This window comes from Panthera onca, chromosome D2 (assembly GCF_046562875.1).
Source record: "Panthera onca isolate mPanOnc1 chromosome D2, mPanOnc1 haplotype 2, whole genome shotgun sequence".
NCBI classification, from domain to species: domain Eukaryota; kingdom Metazoa; phylum Chordata; class Mammalia; order Carnivora; family Felidae; genus Panthera; species Panthera onca.
In genome coordinates this window covers 9,142,623-9,164,825 of record NC_138349.1, presented here as the reverse complement: position 1 = coordinate 9,164,825, position 22,203 = coordinate 9,142,623, and the positions used below count along the sequence as shown (strand labels likewise).

General features: G+C 42.0%; 2 protein-coding genes across 7 annotated transcripts in view; one reads left to right on the top strand and one right to left on the bottom strand.

Moving 5' to 3' along the window:
• Positions 1-2,619: 2,619 nt before the first annotated feature.
• PSTK (phosphoseryl-tRNA kinase) lies at positions 2,620-18,640 on the top strand. Of its 4 annotated transcripts, none has more exons than XM_078434924.2 (6): positions 2,620-3,369; positions 5,285-5,576; positions 5,808-6,006; positions 7,582-7,657; positions 8,154-8,247; positions 18,257-18,640. In XM_078434924.2, the coding sequence occupies exons 1-6, from the start codon at positions 3,154-3,156 to the stop codon at positions 18,397-18,399; spliced, it is 1,020 nt and encodes a 339-aa protein (XP_078291050.1). In that variant the 5' UTR covers positions 2,620-3,153; the 3' UTR covers positions 18,400-18,640. The 4 variants fall into 4 exon arrangements, with proteins under 4 accessions (XP_078291050.1, XP_078291048.1, XP_078291051.1 ...); XM_078434922.2 differs by lacking the exon at positions 18,257-18,640 and adding an exon at positions 11,419-11,687 and having other exon boundaries at positions 2,652-3,459; XM_078434925.2 differs by lacking the exon at positions 18,257-18,640 and adding an exon at positions 13,249-14,423 and having other exon boundaries at positions 2,655-3,369.
• Positions 12,121-22,203, bottom strand: part of IKZF5 (IKAROS family zinc finger 5) — a 24,296-nt gene continuing 14,213 nt past the window's right edge. For all 3 annotated transcript variants that reach the window (XM_060641277.3, XM_060641279.3, XM_060641278.3), the window contains 3 exons: positions 19,604-19,814; positions 17,438-17,620; positions 12,121-16,219 (listed from right to left, as the gene is read on the bottom strand). In XM_060641277.3, coding sequence (XP_060497260.1) covers positions 15,276-16,219; positions 17,438-17,620; positions 19,604-19,736 — 1,260 coding nt within the window. In that variant the 5' untranslated portion in view covers positions 19,737-19,814 and the 3' untranslated portion in view covers positions 12,121-15,275. The remainder of the gene's footprint in view (positions 16,220-17,437; positions 17,621-19,603; positions 19,815-22,203) is intronic.

Sequence of the window (22,203 nt, the reverse complement as noted above, 5' to 3'; positions counted from 1 at the left end):
GACTCTCTCACACTACCAGGGGCAGAGCAGTCTTTGAGAAATCAGAAAAACACTACGTATTGTAAAATTCCTTCAAGATCTGGTAACATTTCAGTATCTGGCTCACATTTTGAGATACCTTTGTTAGGATTTTTAAAAGCTCAATGAAGAGATAAGATTGGTGACTTGAAGACGATTCAACTGAAAATGATATTGATAGTGTCGGAGAGGAGCCAGTAAGCTTACAAAGTTTTATGCCAGCCTGAAATTTACAGGAGTTTTTGCAACGGGTATGAACAAATACCTCACTGGAGAGCAAAGAAAGGGAAGTTCGTTTTCACAGGCCCATGAGGAGATGGCAGCTAACGGGACAAGCACTTACTAAATGTCTGCCAGGCTACGGACTCGCTTGTCTTAATCTTCTCAGCAATGAGAAGTGAGAAATTGGAGAGGTTGTGAACAATGCCATGTTTGGGTTAAGGTAAAGATTGTAAAAAATCTGTAGGGGTTCCAGAAGGCTTAGCTCTGGGAATTAGTGAAGAAAAATGAGCAAAAGAGGTGAGGAGTGAGGTTTTATATTACTATTGCTGTGACTGAGGAAATCTGGGCTTTGGCAAGCTAGATTGTTAGCAGTTTGTTAGCAGCTGAAGAACTTGAGTGCTGAGTTGGCAGAAAACAGCGTTAGTGACCGGAGGAGAAAACCTACTTCTGAAGATGCTGGGGATGTCAGACGGTGGAATCCCGGGGCGCCTGGGTGGCTCAGTCGGTTGGGCGTCCGACTTCGGCCCGGGTCATGATCTCGCAGTCCGTGAGCTCAAGCCCCGCATCGGGTTCTGTGCTGACAGCTCAGAGCCTGGAGCCCGTTTCAGATTCTGTGTCTCCCTCTCTCTCTGACCCTCCCCCGTTCACGCTCTGTCTCTGCCTCAAAAATAAAAACGTAAAAAAAAAAAAAAAAAAAAAGGTGGAGTCTCTGATTTTGGAAGTGTCCTTTTGAGCCCTTCACTCACAATCGGGAAACTTAACCCCAGAGCTGTCACACACTGTTCTGTGTTCACTTGCTCTCAGGCGAATACAGCTTCCCCTTCAGGACAAATTAACGTTTGCAACGGGCAGCTGAAGCAAAGCGAACTGGAAGCGCTCGTGAGAAGAATGAGCAGCCTCCAACATGGAAGACTTAGCCGAGGCAAAAACCGGAATCCGGAGCTGGGCACCCCCCACGTGGTAGTCAGGAGACCTGGGCCAGGCAAGAGTCGGGGAGCGCCTGCGGCTCTGAGGGGCAGAACTGAGAGAACAGAACTAGCAAGGTTAGGTCTGTCGAGCAGCCTCACTACAAGTTCAGAGCAGAGTGACTGCTCCAGCAGGAAGGGTCACTGACCCACCCCCTTGCTTCTGAGAGGATCAGAACGGACAGAAGGATGATAAGTGGGGTGCACTTAGTGACAATGCCCGTGTGGCAATCAACTTAAGAGCGATTTAAGTCAATTTGAACAAATCCTAAGCAAGAGTGACCTGTGCCCCTTCGGATTATGTGTTTGTATATGAGTCAAAAGGGCCACAAATGTCTCTCGAGGATGGGCTTGCTTTTTGGTCACTGTGATTACTGCAATGACACCAAAAATAGATCAGTCTGATTATGGGTACTAGAATCCAACAGAGCAATGAAAGTTTGGGTCCTTTCCCTCCCCTAAGTTCTTAGCATACTCAGCTTTATCCTTTTTTTTTTTTTTTTTTTTTACGTTTTTTGTTTTGTTTTTAATGTTTTTATTTTTGAGAGCATGTGAGTGCGGAAAGGGAAGAGAAAGAGGGAGACACAGAATCGGAAGCAGGCTCCAGGCTCTGAGCTGTCAGCACAGACCCTGATGCAGGGCTTGAACTCACAAGCTGTCAGATCATGATCTGAGCTGAAGTCAGACGCATAAAGGACTGAGCCACCCAGGCGCCCCTTAGCTTCATCCTTAAATCAACTGACATGGGAGGGAAGGGGAAAGGAGGTTCAAGGGGACGGCACTAAAGGGCAGAGACACCCAATGTCACTAAGCAAGACTTTTTAAGTTCCAAGCGGCTACCTGCTTAGGCTGAATAAATGAACTTCTAAATTTCTGCTCAAAGTTCTGTATCTTCATTGCTGACACCATATATTTGAGTTTGGGTCCGTCTGCAACTCAGCAACCACTGCCATACTGCCTTTCGGTTGGGGACCTTGGGCTTGCTGCCCCACTGTCATAATATTCCTTCCTCATTCTTGCACTGGACCAATGGCAGAATGTCATGAAATTAAGAGTATGTTTAACTCGTGGCTCAGCTTCAAAAGAAAAAAGAAAATGTACATACACATGCCGTGTCAATTTATACCAGATTTAACATTGGGTTACCGATTGTATTTTGCCCCTGTATGTGGACTCTAACCTCACTTGTTCACATTTTGAACATACCACTTTACGACTAAGAAGTAATCCCCTTTAAAATAAGGTGTAAGTTAGAATCCGAATTCAACTTCTCTACACTACATCTGCACACAGGGAGTTTGTCTTATACCTCTCCACAGCTTAGTATTTGAACACTAAAATACCTACTGTCCTCTGCATGAAAGCATTGGAACTGAGGTCTAGGGATGTTCTATCCGGCCTCCACTTCCTCACACTTGCTGTAACTCAGGGCACAGTAACTATTTATTTTGCCCTGCCACCTGTCACATTTAGGAGGGGCAGAGGAGCGCGGCCGTGGGACTGTCAGCTTCGCCTGCTATGCTGACCTCCAGCACTTGACCTTTCAAAGACCGCTGGAGAAAGACGCCCAAAGCTTCTTCCGGGATCTTCCAGGGCCCGGTACTTGGTCGTAGCAAGACCGAGGCGCAATTCCTAGTGGCTTGCAAGTTTCCAGCGGGGAGGACAAATCTAACTGAACACTGAGGCCACCTCTCTGACCCTTTGGGAAATGGCCGGAGGTTAGGAAACGCATCACCGCGGCCTGCCGAGCCCAGAGGACTCGCCTCACAAACGGGAGCCCTCGCAAACAGGCGGGCCGCGCACGGTGCCAGGATCGGAAGACCCGCCGGGTGCCCCCTCCCGGCCCCAGGCGGCGCGGCGCGGCAGGGCTGTGGGAGACTGCGCGTGCGCGCTGGGCGGCCGGTTCCGGAGACGACGTCCCCAGCCGCCTCCCGTCTCCCGCGACAGCATGAAGACCGCCGAGGACGCCAGAGGAGTGCATGGCGAGGGGCCACGGAGGCTAGGCCTCTGCCTCCTCTGCGGCCTGCCCGCGGCAGGAAAATCGACCTTCGCGCGGGCCCTAAGCCCCCGGTTACGGCAGGAGCGGGGCTGGGCGGTCGGCGTGGTCGCCTATGATGACGTCATGCCGGACGCGTTCCTCGAGGAGGCGAGCGCGCGGCCGTTGGTGAGTACGGAGGGGGCGGGGCCTAGCCTGTGGTCGCAGAAGGAAATAGAGGGGCTCCACCTAAATGCTGGACTGCCCCTTGGGTGGGAGGTGCGGCCCTGACGGAGGGGGGAGACTGGAGTTCGAGAGAAGTGGAGTTGGTTTAACGTAGAATGTGTCGACTCCGTCTTAGAAGGATTCGTCGCAGAGATTTATGTGCATATTTGGGGCCTGTACGGATTTCACAGCCAGTTTAACGTCCAGCCACCGGTGAATCTTTGTGGGTCTTCAAGTTTACACAGTTGGGAACTTTTTTTTTTTTTTTTTTAAGATAAAGGATACAAAATTATGAATAACAAAATTACTAGGTTCCCTCCCATGACAATAGAAAGCTGTACAGATGAAGGGGCTGGTGTCTGAAGCTCTCTCTTCACTCATTTCCGGGTAAATCTGCCTCTGCCAGCATTAGGAAAAGACGGCTGTTTCTCAGGTGACCACCAGATGAAGTAATGGGCTTGTGTTTAGGCACCTACTTACATATAGGTACTTATAGATTCTCTTGAAGCCTTCAAATCACACTCTGTGCAGCGAGATGCGTCCCCTTGGAGAAGCACAAGAAAAGTGCGACCTCTGGGGAAGAGTGGATTCATATCTCCCATCTCGTTCTCCCCCTGGACTAAATACTCGGACAGATTCTGAAAAATTGAGATAGATTTGTTGTTCAGTACCTGTGTGTAGGTGGAGGCATCTAAATAAAATACGAATATGATGTGAGTCCACTCTCCATATATGTAAAATTACAATACGTTCGGTGGCTGGCAACTGTATGTATTGTGTCCCGTTCTTGTTCTAATTGTGAGATGACTACAGTATCAAGTCCCTGGCAGCACTAGATTTAGTTGGATGATAGTATTTTCGCCACTTGAGTGAAAGCTGAAAGTTGGCAAGATGTATGGTTGTATTTACTGGGCCGTGTCCTCACTTTTATCGTTACAGTTTTTCCACTCCTCCCTGTAGACGGAGACTGTGGGACTCAACTAGTCACCATGAGTAGGAAATCTCACCTTTTAGGAAGTGATCGTGTTTTCCTTCTCCGTAGGTTTAGCTGATGTATTTGTTGTATGTGCTGTAATGTCAGTGATGTGGTAAGGCATGGACAGGCAGGAGAGGGACCCTTATCTCCTGTTCCTATGTTTTCTCTCCAGACTGGACCTGCTCTCCACAGTCCTTGAGTGGCACAAGATTACCTATGTTCTCAAGTTACTTATTCTCTTCCCTTCAGTCTAGCTTTCCCCATCCCATTCCAACTCTGTTGTGAGCCTCAAGGCTTTTCACCCTGACCCAGGCGCCTTTCGGCAGATCTTTTCTGTCCACAACTTTTCTCATCTCAAGGGCAAACCAGCGTTGCTTTGTCTAAGCCAATTTTATTTTGTCAGGATATTGATTTTGGCTCATTTCTCTTGGATGGTAACAGCTTTTCATTCTTCCATTTATTTACTCATTCAGTCATTTTCTGTACTGGAGTACCTCTTACGTGCCTGACCGTCTGCTGGAGGCCAGTTAGCCCATGGACTATTGATTGAGCGGAGAGTTAGAGATGTGCAAACAAATGCCTAAATAGTGTAAGCCCCGTTAGGGTGGAGACCCCGTCTGTGCAAAGCAGGAGGTCGTGTAGGCAAGGGAGGGTCTGAGCTGCCTCCTGCGTGGATGTGTCTGTGGAGACTTCAGAGGACTATCCTCAGTGAGTAGGAGTTTCTGGGCAGAGGAAACAGGATATCGGAAGACCTAGGAGGCAAGGTGAAACGAGTTGTGCTCAGAGAATTCCACATGGGTTGGCTCTGTGAGCTGAGATGTTCACGTGGGGTGGAAGGCGATAAGCGGGAGCACCCTATTGACCAAAGCCCAATATAAATTGTGATTTTTCCCTCTTTTGTAGCCATCCCAATGGAAGGTGCTTCGACAGGAACTGTTGAAGTACCTAGAATACTTCTTGTTGGCTGTCATTAACGGGTGTCAGATGTCTACCCCACCCAACAGGACTGAAGCCATGTGGGAGGATTTTATAACCTGCTTAAAGGACCAAGATCTGATATCTTCTGCTGCACCGGAGGCCCAGTCTTGCTATCTCTTAACAAAGACTGCTGTTTCTAGACCTTTGTTTTTGATTTTAGATGACAACTTTTATTATCAAAGTATGAGATATGAAGTCTACCAACTGGCTCGGAAATGTAATTAAAACATTTTTTTTTTCTTACACACAGACACTTGTTTGCCCATCAAAATCACGACCGCTTTTAGTGAGAATTGAATTGGATCAGGAAGTTACAGATTTACTTAATTTTCAAAGCTAGATGTTCAGTATTTTCCTGCCACAGCTGGGATAATTTGCCTGATTTGTTTATTTGGCATTTTGGAAAAAATAGTGCACCACTGATTTCACGGTTTCACATTGCTTTCAGATTCATTAGGCTTTTGCCAGCTTTTTTTAGATTGTTCCCTGGAGACCTGTTTACAGAGGAACGGCCAGAGACCCCAGGCGCTGCCTGCTGAGACCATCCACCTGATGGGAAGAAAGCTGGAAAAGCCCAACCCCGAGAAAAATGCTTGGGAACACAACAGCCTCACAATTGAGAGTTCAGAATGTTCTTCCGAAGCCAGGTATCCTACGCAAAGCTGACCTTAGCTGGGTGCCTCCCTGAGGGAGCACTGTGCCTTGGCTTTACCCAGGTCCACTCGGTTAACCTTTACACAAGCATGGAGATTGCTCTCTCTCCTCTCTAGAGAAGAGGCAACTGAGTGAGAAAGTTAGTTTGCCCAGAGTCCCCGAGCTCGTGGTAGCTCAGATGTGAACCCAAGTTTGCTGGCGCACATGTGCTCTTGTTAAGACTATGTTCTCCCAGGGGCGCCTGGGTGGCTCAGTCGGTTAAGCATCTGACCCCTGGTTTCAGGATCTCACAGCTTGGGAGTTCCAGCCCCAACGTCGGGCTCTGTGCTGACAGTGCAGAGCCTGCTTGAGATCCTCTCTCTCTCTCTCTCTCTCTCAAGATACATAAATAAACTTAAAAAAAAAAAAAAAAGACTACGTTCTCCCAGAGATCAGAGCAGGGAATGCAGAGTTGGACACATCTTTGAAACTCTTGCCACAGTAGCACAGTCTAAATAGGTTGCCCAGTAATTTTCTCACAGAAAGAAAGAGAGTGGAAGTGGTCTGGAGTCCTAATTTTGCCTCAGACCCCACTGCAGTTACACCACCGCATATATGTGATGCCTGTGGGCTGCGGTGCTAATGCTTTCGTCTGTGATATATGTCTTGAGAGTTCTACAGCCGCACATTTCTAATGGAATTTTCGCAGATGATGGAAATGTACTACATTTGTACTGTCCAGTGTAGTAGCTGCTGGCCACATGTGACTATTGAGCACTTGAAATATAGCCGGTGCATCTGGCGGCCTGAATTTTAAATTTTATTTTAATTACTGTAAACTTAAATAGCCTCATGTGGCTAGTGGCTATTTTCTCAGACAGCACAGTTCTAGAGCTATTTTGCCCTCATTTTCTTAGCTCCTGCCTAACTGTTGTCCACAGGGGACCAGCAGTTTTTCAATGGCTGATTTTTAAAATTCACTTTGTTTTCACTTATCCACTTGTCACTGTCTGAAATTATACATTTTTGCTGATTTAATTATCTGTCTCCTAATAGAGATGATGTAACCACTGCTGGATTTAGAAAGCGTAGGGATCTTGCTGTACCCCCAACTTACAGCACATAGTTTCACATACATAGTAGTAAACGAATGAATGGATTCTACCTGAACCCTCCATGGCCCCTTGACCAGCGAGGAACTTTGCTAATCCCCATCCAGTAAATAAGAAGCCAGAAAGAAGTCCCTTCTTTAGGAAATAAAGTAGAGTTATAGTAGCCTAAAATTTGGCACTTAATAAGGGAAAAGAGAGGATTTCTTTTCAAAGCTTATTGAAATGAGTCTTAGAAAATTAATATTTTTTAAATAAGGGGATTCTTTTGCCTTATAATTTGTTTTCAGCTTCTCCATTTGGATTTTGTAAGTAGAAGGTAGCTTCCAAATCTTTTCATTTTTTACCCCTTTGGCTTAGGATCCTTTGGATTATAGCATGTTTATTCCTCTAGAATTCAATTCAGTATTCATAAACACAGGTTCTTTTTAAAAAAGATGTTTGATAGAAGGATTCATTTTATCTCACCTTCTCTTCTAGCCTGAAGTTGACCGATTTATTGCTTACTGCTTTGGAAAATCCAGTAAAATATATTGAGGACAATGTGGAACAAAAGGTAAATCTTCCAGTATAGATTTGGTATAAATGGCAAGGTACAACTGTTTGAAGGAAGGTCTTTCTGAGCTGAATGTAAAAAAAAAATAAGAGTAAAATGTGAAAAATGCCTTTGTCACCGCCTTGGCATCTCAGCAGCACTCTACTTATGACAACTGGCTGCAGTGGCATCCTGGTGGCCGCGTGCAGCAGCTGGTCAAAGCCGACTGTCACATTTTCCGAAATGTTAGAGCCTGTTAACATATGTTGGTGTTGGTAGCTTGGGACGGACAAGGACAGGAGCACTTGCACCGCACATAGTGACAAACGCTGTAGACGGAGAGCCCATTATTGGACAGATCGTCAGCCCCCGTCATCTAGATGGGATCTCGGGAGGGACAGCTGGAACAGAAAAGCCACCGTAACTTTCCTTGTAGTCTCATCAGAAACACATCACAGTTTAGCCACCTCTTTTATAAAACTACCTAACTTCCAGTAACGACGTCTGTGTTGCATAGGAAGCAGACAGAATCGTTTGTTCAACCAACCTTCTTCATCAAGCCGATCAGATGCTCCGAAGGATTGTCTCTCAGACGATGAAGGAAGCAAAAGGTATGTTGAGCAGTCGTGTGGGGTTTAGTTGATACAACTCTCCTGCTGTTCTTGTTCCCTTGGGTAGTTGGTTAGCTTTCCGTCACAACGTTGACATTGTTTTTAGTTTCACTATGCAACTGGATTATATAAAACTAAAAATTCTACCCCCCAGAACAGGGTATTCATCCATCCAATACATTTTTATTGAGTGGCTACTCTGTACTAGGCTTTATTCTAGATACTGGGGTGTCAGCAGGGAGCAGAACATTACTTCGAGGAGACAGACAAATACATGAGTCTCTGCTGGTGCCCTGAAGAAAAATAAAGTAGGGTAAGGCAGTGGAGGGTGATGGGAGAGCTTCTTTTAAAAACTGTTTTTTAATGTTTTTTTGTTTTGTTTTTATTTATTTTTGAGACAGAGAGACAGAGCATGAGCCGGGGAGGGGGAGAGAGAGGGAGACACAGAATCCGAAGCAGGCTCCAGGCTCTGAGCTGTCAGCACAGAGCCCAACGCGGGGCTTGAACTCACGAACCACGAGATCATGACCTGAGCCGAAGTCGGACGCTCAACCGACTGAGCCACCCAGGCACCCGGGAGAGCTTCTTTTAAAGGGTAATCAGGAAGGCTTCTCAGAGGTGATATTTAAGCAGAGATATGAATAATGGAAAGAGTCAGCATGCAGATATCTGGAGATAGATCATTCCACGCGGTGGACACGGGTGCAGAAACCCCAAGGTGAAGTTATTTGGTAGGTCTTAGAGCAGAAAAGAGGCCACTGAATCGGGTGAAATAAGGAATGGGGAGAGGTGGTCAGGGGCCACATGTCCAGTCAGCAAGCTCAGTGGATTGTCAGTCTGAACTTAGATGGCATGTGTGGTCGTTTTATAAAATAACTCCTTTAGGGGTGCCTGGATGGCTCGGTTGGTTAAGCGTCCGACTCTTGATTTTGGCTCGGGTCATGATCTCATGATTCATGGGATCAAGACGCGTGTCAGGCTCTGTGATGACGGTGCAAAGCCTGCTTGGGATTCTCTTTCCCTCTCTCTCTGTCCTTCCCCTCTGTTGTTCTCTGTGTCTCAAAATAAATGAACATTAAAAAAAATTACTCCTTTCGCTTTTAAATATTGAACTCTACGCTATATTTAAAATCTGACTTAAAAACTAATAGCCTACCGTTTCTTTAGCTTTTACATGCTAAGTGCCTTATACATACTGTTTCCAGTCTTGACAGCCTCATGAGGTAGGTGTAATTTTACAAATGGGGAAATGAAGGTTCTGAGAGGATCAAGTAACTTACCCAAGGCTGAACAGCTGCTAGATACGTGGCCAACCTGGGTTCAGAGTCAAGTCTGACTCTAGTTTGTTTTCTCTTACGCTCCCTGCATCATTGGCATCTATTCTTAACACCTTTACAACAGTTTCTTGGAAAAAGAAACAATACACTAACCATATGGTGTGTTTCATACTTTTTTTTTTTTAACCACGATCCAGAAGCAGATTTTGTCTTGTACCCGAGACTGTAGCTCAGTACACGAACACACACGTGCATAGCAACAAGTTTCACAGAACCCTCACGTTCGGTGAGCTCTTCTGTGATCTTTTTGATTCCATTTTAGATAAACACAGCTTGCAACCTGCATCTCACTTGTAGGTTATAATCCAGAGTTTGAAAAACACGGGCCTGGAAGAGAAACAGCAGCATAATTAGAATAGAAACAAAAATAGTTGCAAATAGTTGCAGGAGCTGGGGCTCAATCATTTGCCTGCCTTGTCTTCTGTATAAAATGAAGAGAAGGGGAGGAGATAGGATTACGCTCAAATCACTCTTATTTCCCACCCATTAAAAAAAACCTTTTTTTTTTTTTTTTTTGGTGAGGGAGGTGGTCGCGGCTTCTAGATCTATGCTTAAATGAAATTAGAAATTCATTTCTCCTACCACCAAGAAAATGAAAAGACAACCCACAGATCAGGAGAAAATCCTCGCAAATCATCTATCTCATAAGGGACTTGCATCCAAAACAGATAAAGGACTCTTACCACTCAATAATAAAGATAACCCGATTTTAAAAACGGGCAAAGGATCTGAATAGACATTTCCCCAGGGAAGATCCACAAGTGGCCCACAACCACAAGAAGACACACTTGACATCATTAGTCATCAGGGAAACGCAAACCAAAACCGTGAGCGGCCACTGCACCCACTCACTAGGCCAGCCAGAATCAGAAAGTCCAAGAGGCGGTGAGCACGTGGGGAAATCCGAACCCTCGTCCGCTGCTGGTGGGAATGGGAAGCAGTGCAGCTGCTTTGGCAAACAACCGAGCACGTCCTGCAGCGAGTAAGTGTAGTCACCACGGGACGCAGCAATTGCACTGCCAGGAAAGAGAAGTGAAAACATATGTTCATATAAAAATGTGAACACAAATGTTTGCGTCAGCATTATTCATCGGAGCCAGGATGAGCCTTGAAAATGTTAGACTAAGTGAAAGAAGCCATCACAGACGGCCACGTGCTGCTTGAGTTCAGTCGTGTGAGAGATCCAGAAGGGAGAAATCTAGAGGCACAGAACCCAACGTGGGACTCTATCTCCTGAACCTCGAGATCATGACCTGAGCTGAGACCAGGAGTCAGACACTTAACCGACTGAGCCACCCAGGTGCCCCCTGAGTTGGAGTCTAAATTAATAAAGGGTATATAGTATGCAAATTTATTTCAATAAAGCTGTTTAATAATAAACATCTAGTTCCTCAGTCACATTACCCCCGTGGCTAGTGGCTGCTGTATTGAAGAGGGCAGATCCAGGACATTCCCATCATTGTAGGAAGTTATATGTTGGACATCTGCTCTAGAGACTATTTACAACAGTTTCAACCACACTGTCATTTCCTATTCCTGCTGTTTTTGCCTTACTACCTGTTAGCTCAAGAACATTCTAAACCAACCATCTTGTCAATAACAACAAAAAATCCCCTTCAGGCTTATCTTTTCTGCTCACGCATCTCATACCAAGTTATTTAAAAGATTTGTCATCAGTCAGTGTGACCTTTTGTCTACATAGTACACCAACTCAACTGTGATTAACAAAATCTGATCAGTTTGTCAGAAGTATTCAAATTAATTTCCTATGTTGTTAGACAGCGTGGCCTGATTTAATTTATACGAATAACTTGAGAATGTCTTTTCATTTTAGAGGAACGAGTGCTTCCTTTCAACTTGAAGCTTCTAGCAGAAGAACTCAACAAGCTCAAAGCAGAGTTTTTGGAAGACCTAAGACAAGGAAACAAAAAGTACCTGTGCTTTCCAGAAACCATCAGTGTATCAGACGCTATTGCTTTTTTTCATCATGAGAAAGATAATATTGTCCAGAAATATTTTCCAAAGCATTAAAACTTTTGAACTTACAATCAAATATCCAATTTTGGTTGAGTTTGCAAAATAAAACCATTTTGCATTACTGGATATTTTCTAGGCCAGTGGTGTGAATTGCCAGACTTGTTTAAAAAAAAAAAAAAAGTCCATTCTAAAGATCCATTTGTCACAACAGAAACTACTTCAGTTGGTGGCTTGTCGGATGTGACATGGACAGTTGAGTATCGGCAGCAGGCTTCCTCATTTATGTGCCAGAACCCTTAGGGTAGGGCTGGTGTCTTCGAAGGAGGAAGACAGGAGTCTTCGTCAATAAGGCAGAGAAGGAAGAAGACAAGATGTGGATACATGGAGCTGTTTTTTTTAACTCATGTGACAGATCTTCTCATGGGTAAGGCATTCTACAAATTCAAACCAATATAGCCATAACCCCCACCCCTTTTTTTAATTAACAGTTTACATACGGGAAAATTACTAAAAAACTAACTGGACCCTAGTTTTCAAAGAAGAAAAATCGAGATCAATAGAAGTGTTATTTTTTTATTCATGTATTACAAAAGCAAAGCTTAATTCACAATATGAACTACAGACTAGATATGGTTATTTCAGCATCAAACTGCTCTCTGGAATCCCTAAACAATGTAGTGTTTTGCAACCATACTCAGGTTTTATGTTTTGCATATAAAATATGTTCTTTACATCAAAGTACATATGAACAAAAACAAGTTGTAGAAATCGTAATCCCTCTAATATTATTTAATGAAAAAATCCTTAGCAGGGAATTTCTTTAAAAATAATACATCCACTTGATAAATATCTTTTAGTAAAACTTAAAATGAAGTTTATCTCAACATTTTTAAAGGGATATCCCCTTTGTCAAACAATTCTGCAGATAAATGGCAAACACTTATTTCTAAAATGAAATAGCAGTGGCAAATATTCAAAGTAAAAGTCTAGCCTTTACTTGAATTTCAAGAAGTTGTAGCTACATACTAGATTAGTAAAATCTGAAACGAAATTATTCCCTGTTAATCTCTTCACAGTTTCTTAAAAAAATATTAGTGGAGATAAATTATCTATGAACTTTAAAAATCTAAACTTATGTTCACTGAACAAAAATAAATTTAGTTTCAGAGCATTGCCTGTTCACAGCAAAGTACTATAAATAGTTCACGTTCAACTTTTCCTAGCAGCTCCTTTCTATAAAATATTTGATTAAAAATAAAATGGGAGAAACATATTCAACACTTAATGGAAGATAGTATCTTTCCATGTATAAAATTTAACTCACAGAAAATTTAAATAAAATCCTAAATCTTTTTAAAAAATACAATACTAAAAACGTTTCTAAGGTAGATTTGATTCAAAAACTTTAGTGCATTTAGAATTAATTGTAGCGCTCAAGCACTGACGCCTTTGGAACGCGGACTGTGCTCTTTTAAGTCTTAGGAAAATTAGATTTCTAATTCTAGTTTATAATTATGAAAAAAAGATATTCTCTGTTTAAATTAAAATGTACCTTCAAAACATCTATCTTTAGTTGTCAGAAAAAAGTGTGTGTCACTATTGGGCCCAGAATATAGAGTTAATAAACTGGTTTTAATGAGAGAGTCCTTCCTCTTTCTTTAATGAAATCTCTCATTTTCTATCTTAGAGTATTGCTTTCGTTTGAATTGCAAAAGCTTCCAAATGACGGCAACCTGTTTCTCCTGGCAATAAAAAAATACTGGAGCCAAGTCAGATTTGGAAATGGTTGCATGAAAGTGGATCTGAGCAGTGAGTGAGTGAAGCTACAAGAGAAATACAATCGTAGATGGCACAAGCCTCAGATCTGACAAGGAAGAGAGTTACTGACAGTTTGGACAGACTCCTTGCTGCTCTCTCAACAATGCTGCTGAGATTAGTTTCAATTGGACATTAAACCACAAGAACTCCTTTTACTGTCTTTCTAGCATTTGGAAGGGAGGGCAGAAGATCCATTAAGTTGGCACTTGGGGGTTCTGGGGACATACACTGTCCGTGTTTCCCTTTTAGTTACTATAGATGAGCTGAGGTCTTTTTTGCTTAATAAATGCTTAGTAGTTAGGATATTCTCCTTAAGAAGCCAATTAGTAACACTTTGTAAGATCTGAACCAAATTAAAAAATCAAACTTTTGCAAAGTACACAGAAACCAGCAGTTAGTAACGATATATTTTATTGACCAAGCCCTCTTCAGAGTAAGCTAGTTATTACACAATATAAAAACAATAGCCTCCTATTCAAAATTATTCTAGATTTAGCAAGTCTTATTTTTGTAAACAAATTAAATACCACATTTAACTGCATCTTCTATTTTCCTACTTTTTGTACCCTTTCCTACTAAGGCGGCGATTCAGTCTCCGTATAGTTTTGTCACTGTACACGAAAAACTGGCAGGACCTGCAAATAAGCATTACAACTTGAATTCACAGCAAATCTTTTAAGTGGCCAATTCTGAAGGAAAAACCAGAATTTGCTCTGCACACACGTTCTCATTTTTTTAAGTATTACTTCACCACCACATTTTCCCATGTGTTACTATACCACCTCTTCTCAGAAATTATGGACGATGAATGGACAGAGGGCAGGAAATGGACATTTCAGAGATTCTGTGTGTGTGTGTGTGTGTGTGTGTGTGTGCGCGCGCGCGTGTGCATGTGTGTAAAGGACTGCATTTCCGAGGAGTGAGGTGGATAAATTCCACTGTACCTCTTTGGTCATCAAAGGAATAGAAGGAATAACAGAGTCTCAGTATACTTATCAACCTTGCCTGACAATAATGACGTCAGAATGGAGAATTTAAATGAAAGGTTCAAATTAAAAGAAACAAAAAGGCATCTTTACAGATAATCCTCTTATATTTCTAGCACTCTCCTGTATTTTCCTGTGGCTTTTACAATAAACCAGCATAAAAAGATAGGTGTTTAAACTGGAAATGGAATAAACAGGTATTTTAAATATTAAGCCCATTTTCAATTTAAGTTTCATTTCTTTTCAGAACTTTTACCTCATGTTTTTATAGCTTTAATTTGAAAGGAATGCACTATTACATTTCCCCTTATGGAAAACAAAATCTACACAAAGTAGTTCTGTGATTATCAGTTGAAACGAAAGCGCGGCTTCAACTTGAGCAATGTGAACTAAACAGCATGTCAGTTAAGAGTGTTGTTAAAGGCAATTCCTCTCCGAAAACACTGAAATAAGCTGTTAATAGACTTTGGAAGAGGTGGTAATTTTACCATGCTGATTCATGGCAGAAATTACCTAGCTGCAATGTGTATGTTGAAATACCAAGAGTAGCAATAAGCTTTGAAGATTTTATGGACCATAAATATGGGAAACTTAAATGAATACCTGTTAGGATTATGACTGCACTCCAATTCTCAAATGTCTAAATGAAACGAGAAAGTAGACCCCAATGTGTCTAACTGTTCTAATACATAAGTGACCCTCACCAGATTTTTATGGGGAGAAGAAAAAAAAAAAGGAGAAAGTTTTGTTTCCACTGTCAAACTTACATTCTATAAATATGTAGATAGACTTTAAATTAGCAGACATCTTATTAGGAATGACCCCACCCCCAGAAAAACAAAAACGACAATAAACAAAACTATAAAACACAAAGGTAAAACCAAGGAAAGCATAATGTGATTATTTTCAATCAGTGTTGATTATGTTGTCCCCTTGCAAAATGACAGGCAAAATCATACTTGTTTTTACATTTGCAGCCACATATGTTACACTGGAAAGGATTTTCGTACCCATGACATCCCATATGAATAGTGTAAAGGATGTTGTCGGCGAAGTACATATCACAGTGCTGGCAGTGGTGCAGGAGCTGAGGGTCCTGGACCGGCAGCGTGGGAGCCGGAGTGCTCGGCTGGCTGTTCCCTAGGCTGGGGGTACTGGTGTGGGCACTCGGTTCGCTGCTCGGACCTGCCACCGGACTGTAGTTCCTCTGACTGTGGGGCGGCCGAGGCTCAGGGCTCGTGGGGGAGGAGCTCTGAGGAATACTCGCGGACACGGCGGCAACGACCGCTTGGGCAGAGGGCTGCTGCATCATGAAAGGCTTCTCGTCGGGGCAGGGGACTACGTCGGGGGAGGCGGGGTTTTGGTTCTCCGGCGGTAAACTGGACAACTGTCCTGCCAGAGTCGAGAGCTGATTTAAAGGGTTGTCAACCATGAGTTCTTGTGGGTCCCTTGGCAGGCCACCCGTTGGTGCGGTTTTTGCCATACTTTCATACGAGTCGGTCTGGATATTTGGGATTTCATGGGTAAAGTCGTTAAGGTAGTCTGGCTTCTGAACCACCATGGAAGGTGGACTTAAGTTGATTAGTGCTCTTCTGCTATAGCCCAGATTGCTTGTTTTCTTCTGTAAAACTCCCCACATTTTCTTGCTGCTTAAGGAAGACCTAGTACCTTTAATTGGTACCATTTTATGCTTGCGCCTTCGATGATGGGACAGGTTACTTCGATCACTGCAGCGGAAGGAACATAATTCACATTTGTATGGTTTTTCTCCTGTATGGGAACGCATGTGGGCTTCCAGATGGCGCTCGTAAGCAGATGCGAATGGACATAAGTGACACCTATGAGGTTTCTCACCTGTTTAAAAAGAAAAATGGGGGAGAAACTGCAAAGGTAGCTCATTTGTGGAGAGTTTCATGTTTTGTCCGTTCATTAGATTTAGAAATTGTTCACGTTTCTTTGCAAAGAAACCTGTACACTTAAATAAAGCTTAAGAACTCTTCAGCCACAATTTGAGACATAGAGAGCCATTCTCTTAGTCAATATCATGTAAAAGTTGTTATGGCTTCAGCTGGCATTTTGGGAAAGAAGAGCAAAACTGACAGTACCCTGTATAACAGTGACTTTACCGAAAGTATGCCTCAGTTATATGTTTATGTACACACCTGTACACGAGCACTTCTCCATACATATTCATACACATACACACACATACCCCTTCCTCAGAAAAAAAATACAAAAAGCCTTTCTAAAAAGTCCTTCTATTAAATAGAAAGCTCAAAATGGAAATGAGTTTCCTAGTCCAAGTATGAGTTATGCAAAGTGTCCCTTCAAAATGGCCAGTGCTTTACCTCTACCTTCCTCCTTCTCCTCTTCAGCTGCCAGAGGGGACAATTTGAGTTAGTGCCCTTAGCTGGAAATGGTGTAAAATAAATATCTGGAATATGAGATTTGGAGTCATTAATTTAACAAATTAAGTACTGAATACTCACTATGTGTCAGCTGCTCTTTTAGGCTCTGTGGGCACCAAGAGGGCCCTGCCACAAACCCTGTCCTCAGAAGGGGTCTAGGTCAGCCCCGCATAGCATGAGAAACCACAGGCACACAGCTGGGACACCTGACCAGGGCTTGCCCAGGGCAGGAACAGCTAGGAGGGTTTCTCAGGAAGTGGGGTGGCTACAGCAAGCCCTGCAGATTAGCAATGTAGTCCGTGACTGTATAAATGCCTTGTCCCTGGTCGGCAACTGAAACATACTAAGGATGAAGATAAAAACATTTTATCACTTCACATACCATCAGCATTAACCTGCCCAGCCTGAGAAGCAGATAAATGTTGAGAGATTACTTGGAACACGAAGAAAGATGGCTAAGGAAGGGGAAGCTCTAGAAGGGGCCTTACTTCCTCTCATTATGCTATTGTTTTGAAAAAATAGAGTAACTTCTCCATTTATCCATACCTTGTTATCAGCCATCAATGTTAAACTATTAGAACTATTTATAGGACGCATCAACCTGCCTTCCTTGGCCCCTCTCCCACCCCCAAACAAATGCCTTCTCCAGCTGTTTCTCCGTTACCTGTGTGGATTCTAATGTGTTCAATAAGCCGGGCTGTTCCTTTGCTGGCATAGTTGCAGTACCGACACTTGAGCTTCCCGTCAAAGGTCCTTTCAAACCCGTCTACTAACATTCCTGAGTTTTCATCCAGAGAAACTTCAACAGATGGGTGATCGAGTCCATTTTGATCACCATCTGTTCCAGCTATAAACAAAGTATAGCAAAAGAAATTATGCATCTCAGAATCAACTCAATTTAGCATTTTGGTTTTGAGTGGTAAAAAAATCATAAATTGATAGTTAATTTAGCACAAAAGCTAAACTCGTAAGCTACAGACTTTCACTTTCTGAACTGAGGTTAATTTCACACAAAAGCAGTATCCTGTTTTTGAGAACCTTTCATAGGGGGATCTCAAATTACTTACACATACATTTTATCAGTCCTCCACATGCTTCTGAAGAAGAGAGCTGGGTATTATCCTAATGTGACAGGTGAGGAGACAGAGGGGAGTAAGGAGTAATGGCAAAGTTACACATGTTTAAGATTCTAGCCACTTCTACAAATATTATAACTGGCAGTCACGGTAATCTCCCCAATCCTAACTCTATTTACTGTAGTCTAAAGCAATTAATGTTGAGTTTTGCACTGTTCCACCTGGTTTATGCACATGTTCTAGAGGCTGGGATGCATTTAGGATCTTAACATTCTAAATAAGCACATAAAGGAAGATAGTCTATCTGATACCTCTGAATGTTAGAACTGCAAGAATCTGAAAGCTAAAAGGTATTGTCTGGCCCTTTGTTTTTAATTTGATCCGACTACTTCTTTGTATCTATAAAGAAACCGAAGGGGCAAGTGCTCCTAATCAGGAAGACCAGCGAGCAGTGGGGACTACAAGCCTTTTCTCTTGGATCCCAGTCCAGGAACCTATACACTCAAGTGTCAGAAGGGACATTTTTGGTGCTGCAACTTCATGGGAATAGCAGTACTATTTGTGTGAACACATCAAGCCACCTCCTCCACTGTTTCCTCCCTGCTTCACCAGGAGAAAAGTGATCTTGCTGGTCGGTGAAAACCCAATATCCAACAGTGCCACGGCATGGGAGGGACAAGGCTGTGTCCCCCTCTCTGATTTCTCTCTCGAGCCGGTGACTCCAAAGATTTAATGTGCATGTATATGAATCACATGAGTAGCTTTTAAAAATACAGACTGATTCAGTAGATCTGCACTGGGAACTGACATTTTACACTTCTGACAAGCTCCCAGATGATGCCTGGCCACTGCTGTTGGCCCCTGGACTATAGGCCACAGACCATCTTCATCAGGGGTCAGCAAACCTCCCATAAGGATCAGAGAGTAAATACTTTGTGGCTTTATGGGCCACATGTTCTCTATCACAACTACTCAACTCTGCTGTTATAGCACAAAAACAGCTATAGAAAACATGTAAACAAGCAAATATAGCTCTGTTTCGATCAAATGTTACTTACGGATGCTGATGTCTGAATTTCATATAATTTGCACATTATAGTATTGTTTTGGTTCCCCCCCACCACCATTTTAAAGTCTAGAAATCTCTCTTAGTTTGCAAGTCACATAAAAACAGTTAGCAGTCCAGGTGGGGTCTGTGGTTTGTTGACCCCTGAGCTACGTTCAGAAATAAATTCCAGTGTGTTTGGTAAGCAAACAAGATAAAGTATGTCTGTAACAGGCCCAAATGGGTTGCTTTCTCTATTCCAGTTTGCTGTCTAAGTGGGTAAACATGGTCAGCGCTTTCTTCATTTTAAGAGAGAAAAAACAGAAACCCCCATCATGTCTCTGGTCTAATCCAGATTTCCTAACGGCCAAATCCTTTGTGTAGTGAAGCTGATGTTCGACCCCCTTGGGTTCCTTGTGTCGACAGTTAGCTACTAGAACTTATAAGATGGGAAGGATATTTGGAACTCCTAACCTTCCAATGAGACCATAATGCCTCTCCAGACCATGTTAGGCCCTTGGGGAAGCCTCATTCTCCCTCAACAAAAATCGGACTTGTAAAGAGGAAAACAAATTGTACCGTATCTTTCTAAGTAAAGATGGAATGATTCACATTAGTCAATAGTGGTCTTCATCATATGCATAGCTATATACAAACATTAACATATTTATGAAAAGTGAATTAATTAATAGTATTAAGATGAGTCTACCTCCCTGAAGAGCCTCTGCTTCTTTATCCCCACTAACTGATCCAGAAATCATATTCACATGATGAGTCTGTTGAGTCAGATATTCCTGGAAATCTTTCACGAAGTCCAAAGGCTCTGGTTTCTTTTCACCCATCTTTACTTTTTTCTTTTTCTTTCTTTCTTTCTTTATTTATTTATTTTTATTTTTTTGAAGTTTACAGTTCGTTTATGCCTAGGGGGAAAAAAAGTGAAATAATTTCACACTATTTAGTGAGACCCAATATGTATTAAAACAGTGACAAAGATTACTATGTTCAAGGAACTAAACAAAGCTACAAAAAACACAGTACCTGCCTTTCAATATCTTACTATTTTCTTGGTGAACTAGATAAGACATACAGAAAATGTTGAATATTTAATATATTTAATATTTAAATAAACTAGGATTCAAACTTAGTCTTAAAGGATGGAATGAAATTACAAAGACAGAAAATAAGAGAAAATAAGTCCAGATGAAAGAAACAGGCACATCAGCAGGATTATCAATGGAGACAGTAAAAAAAAAACGAAGTGGCTCAATCAGGGCCAGAGAGAATTTTCTGGATGATGGACATACTACATATCTGCATTGCCCAATACAGTTGCTACCAGCCACACACAGCGAAGAGTACTTAAAGTGTGGTGAATACAAATGACCTGAGTTTTTAATTTTATTTAATTAATTTAAACTGAAATAGCTACATATGGCTAGTGACTATCATTTTGGACAGTAAAGGCTCTCAAATCACAAGGTTCACATGGATGAATACTCTAGAAATAAAGGTGATCTAGAACAAGGGGTGGTAAACCTTTTCCATAAAAAGGCAAGACAGTAAGTATTTTAGGCTTTGTAGGTCATAAGGTTTCTGTCGCAACTACTTAACTGTCATTATAACTGAAAGCGGCCATAAAAAACATGTGAATAAATTGAGTATGGCTGTGTTCCAAAATAAAGCTTTATAGAGGCAGGCCTTAAGCCAGGTTTGGCCTACATGCCATAATTTCCCTAACCCCTGCCCTAGAAATCCAAATCACCACCTCTGCCGCTACCCATCATGCTATGAGAATGGAGGGAAAAAAGAAAGAAAACAAAAAATCTGATGCTCACGTAGAGGGAAAGTATCATATAAGATTTTGTAACCACAAACTAAACCGATCCTCACATAGGTATAATTATGGCCCAAATTCAGAAATCAAATAATGAAAAAGTTTTCTAGTAAAAACAAGATAAGGAAGTCTAGCACCTAGGAAACAAAAGTCTTTTCTTCCAGGAAAAATATTTTTATGCAAATGTCTAAGGTCTTGTTAAATATATCTTCTGCTAAATTTTTTTCCTCATTAAATATTCCAACTATTTAATGAGTTATTTCTATCTAAAAACACTCATCTTTGAAAGGCAGATGATTCATTCAGTAGAATGAATCTAAAGATTAGTCACTTCTCAATATGTAAGTTTAACATTTTCTCAAAGCCCGGCATACACACAGAAGAGCACATAAATCCTAAGGGTAGAGCTCAATGAATTGTCATACGCTGAATGCATCCATGAAGTCAGCACCCACGTGGAGAAACAGAAGGCCACCCGCATCCTGGTAGCACCCCGGCACACCTTCCTGCGCTGGTCCCTGAGCCCCAGCAAGGACCCTGCGACCTCTGAAATTGCTATGGCACAGGGTTTGCATATATCAGCTTTAGATGGTGCAAAATGGTTTTTCAAAGTGCTTAAACCAGTTTACACTCTCACCAGCAGTGAACAAGAGCTCTCTTGCTCTGCATCCCTGCCAACACACGGGTATTTATTGCTTTTTTCATTGTAGCCATTCCAGGGCATATATGGTGGTATCACACTGGTTTTAATTTCTATCCCTTGATGATTAATGAAGTTGTGTACTTTTTATGTTAATTAGCCATGAAGACACCCTCTATTTTCATACCCAGTGAGAGAGCTTTCAAGTCTTTTGCTTATTTTTCTAATAGGTAAGAGTTCTTTGTAATATTCTGGATATGAGCTCTTTATTGGATATGAGGATTTCAAGCGTCTTCTCTCACTGTTTGCCTTTTCACTTTCCTAAAGATAACCTCATGAACACAAGTTCTTAATACAGTCCAACTTCCCCATTTCTTTCCTTCACATTTAGAGTTGTGTCCTTACCAATGTCTTACTTGAGGATGTTCTTCTGTAGTTTCTTCTAAAAACTTTACTAGTTTTTTTTTTTTTTTACCTTTCATATTTCATCTGGAATTTGTGTATGTATAGTGTGAGGTAAAGAGTCAAAATATACTTTTTTCCCAAAGAGATGTCCTAGCAACACGCATTTCATAGACTAGCCTTTCTCCACTAGATTCTATTATCACCTTTCTAAATCAGGTGATTATATATATGTGGCTCTATTTCTGGATTCTCTATTCTGTTTCACTGGTCTATTTTTGTCTATGCTCACACTAACACCACGAGGTCTTTTTTTTTTTTTTTTTTTACCAATTTAATTTTTATTTTCTTTTGAAAGTTAGTGATGCGTGGGCAGAGTCTACACATACATATTTGCATTTGGCTGATGAAAAGTTTCAAGAAAGTGCACAAG

Coding starts and splice junctions, on each gene's coding strand:
- PSTK (XM_078434922.2), top strand. CDS start 3,154: ATGAAGACCGCCGAGGACGCCAGAGGAGTGCATGGCGAGGGGCCACGG. Junction 6,007..7,581: donor GAATGTTCTTCCGAAGCCAG/GTATCCTACGCA, acceptor CTTCTCTTCTAG/CCTGAAGTTGACCGATTTAT. Junction 7,658..8,153: donor AGGACAATGTGGAACAAAAG/GTAAATCTTCCA, acceptor TGTGTTGCATAG/GAAGCAGACAGAATCGTTTG.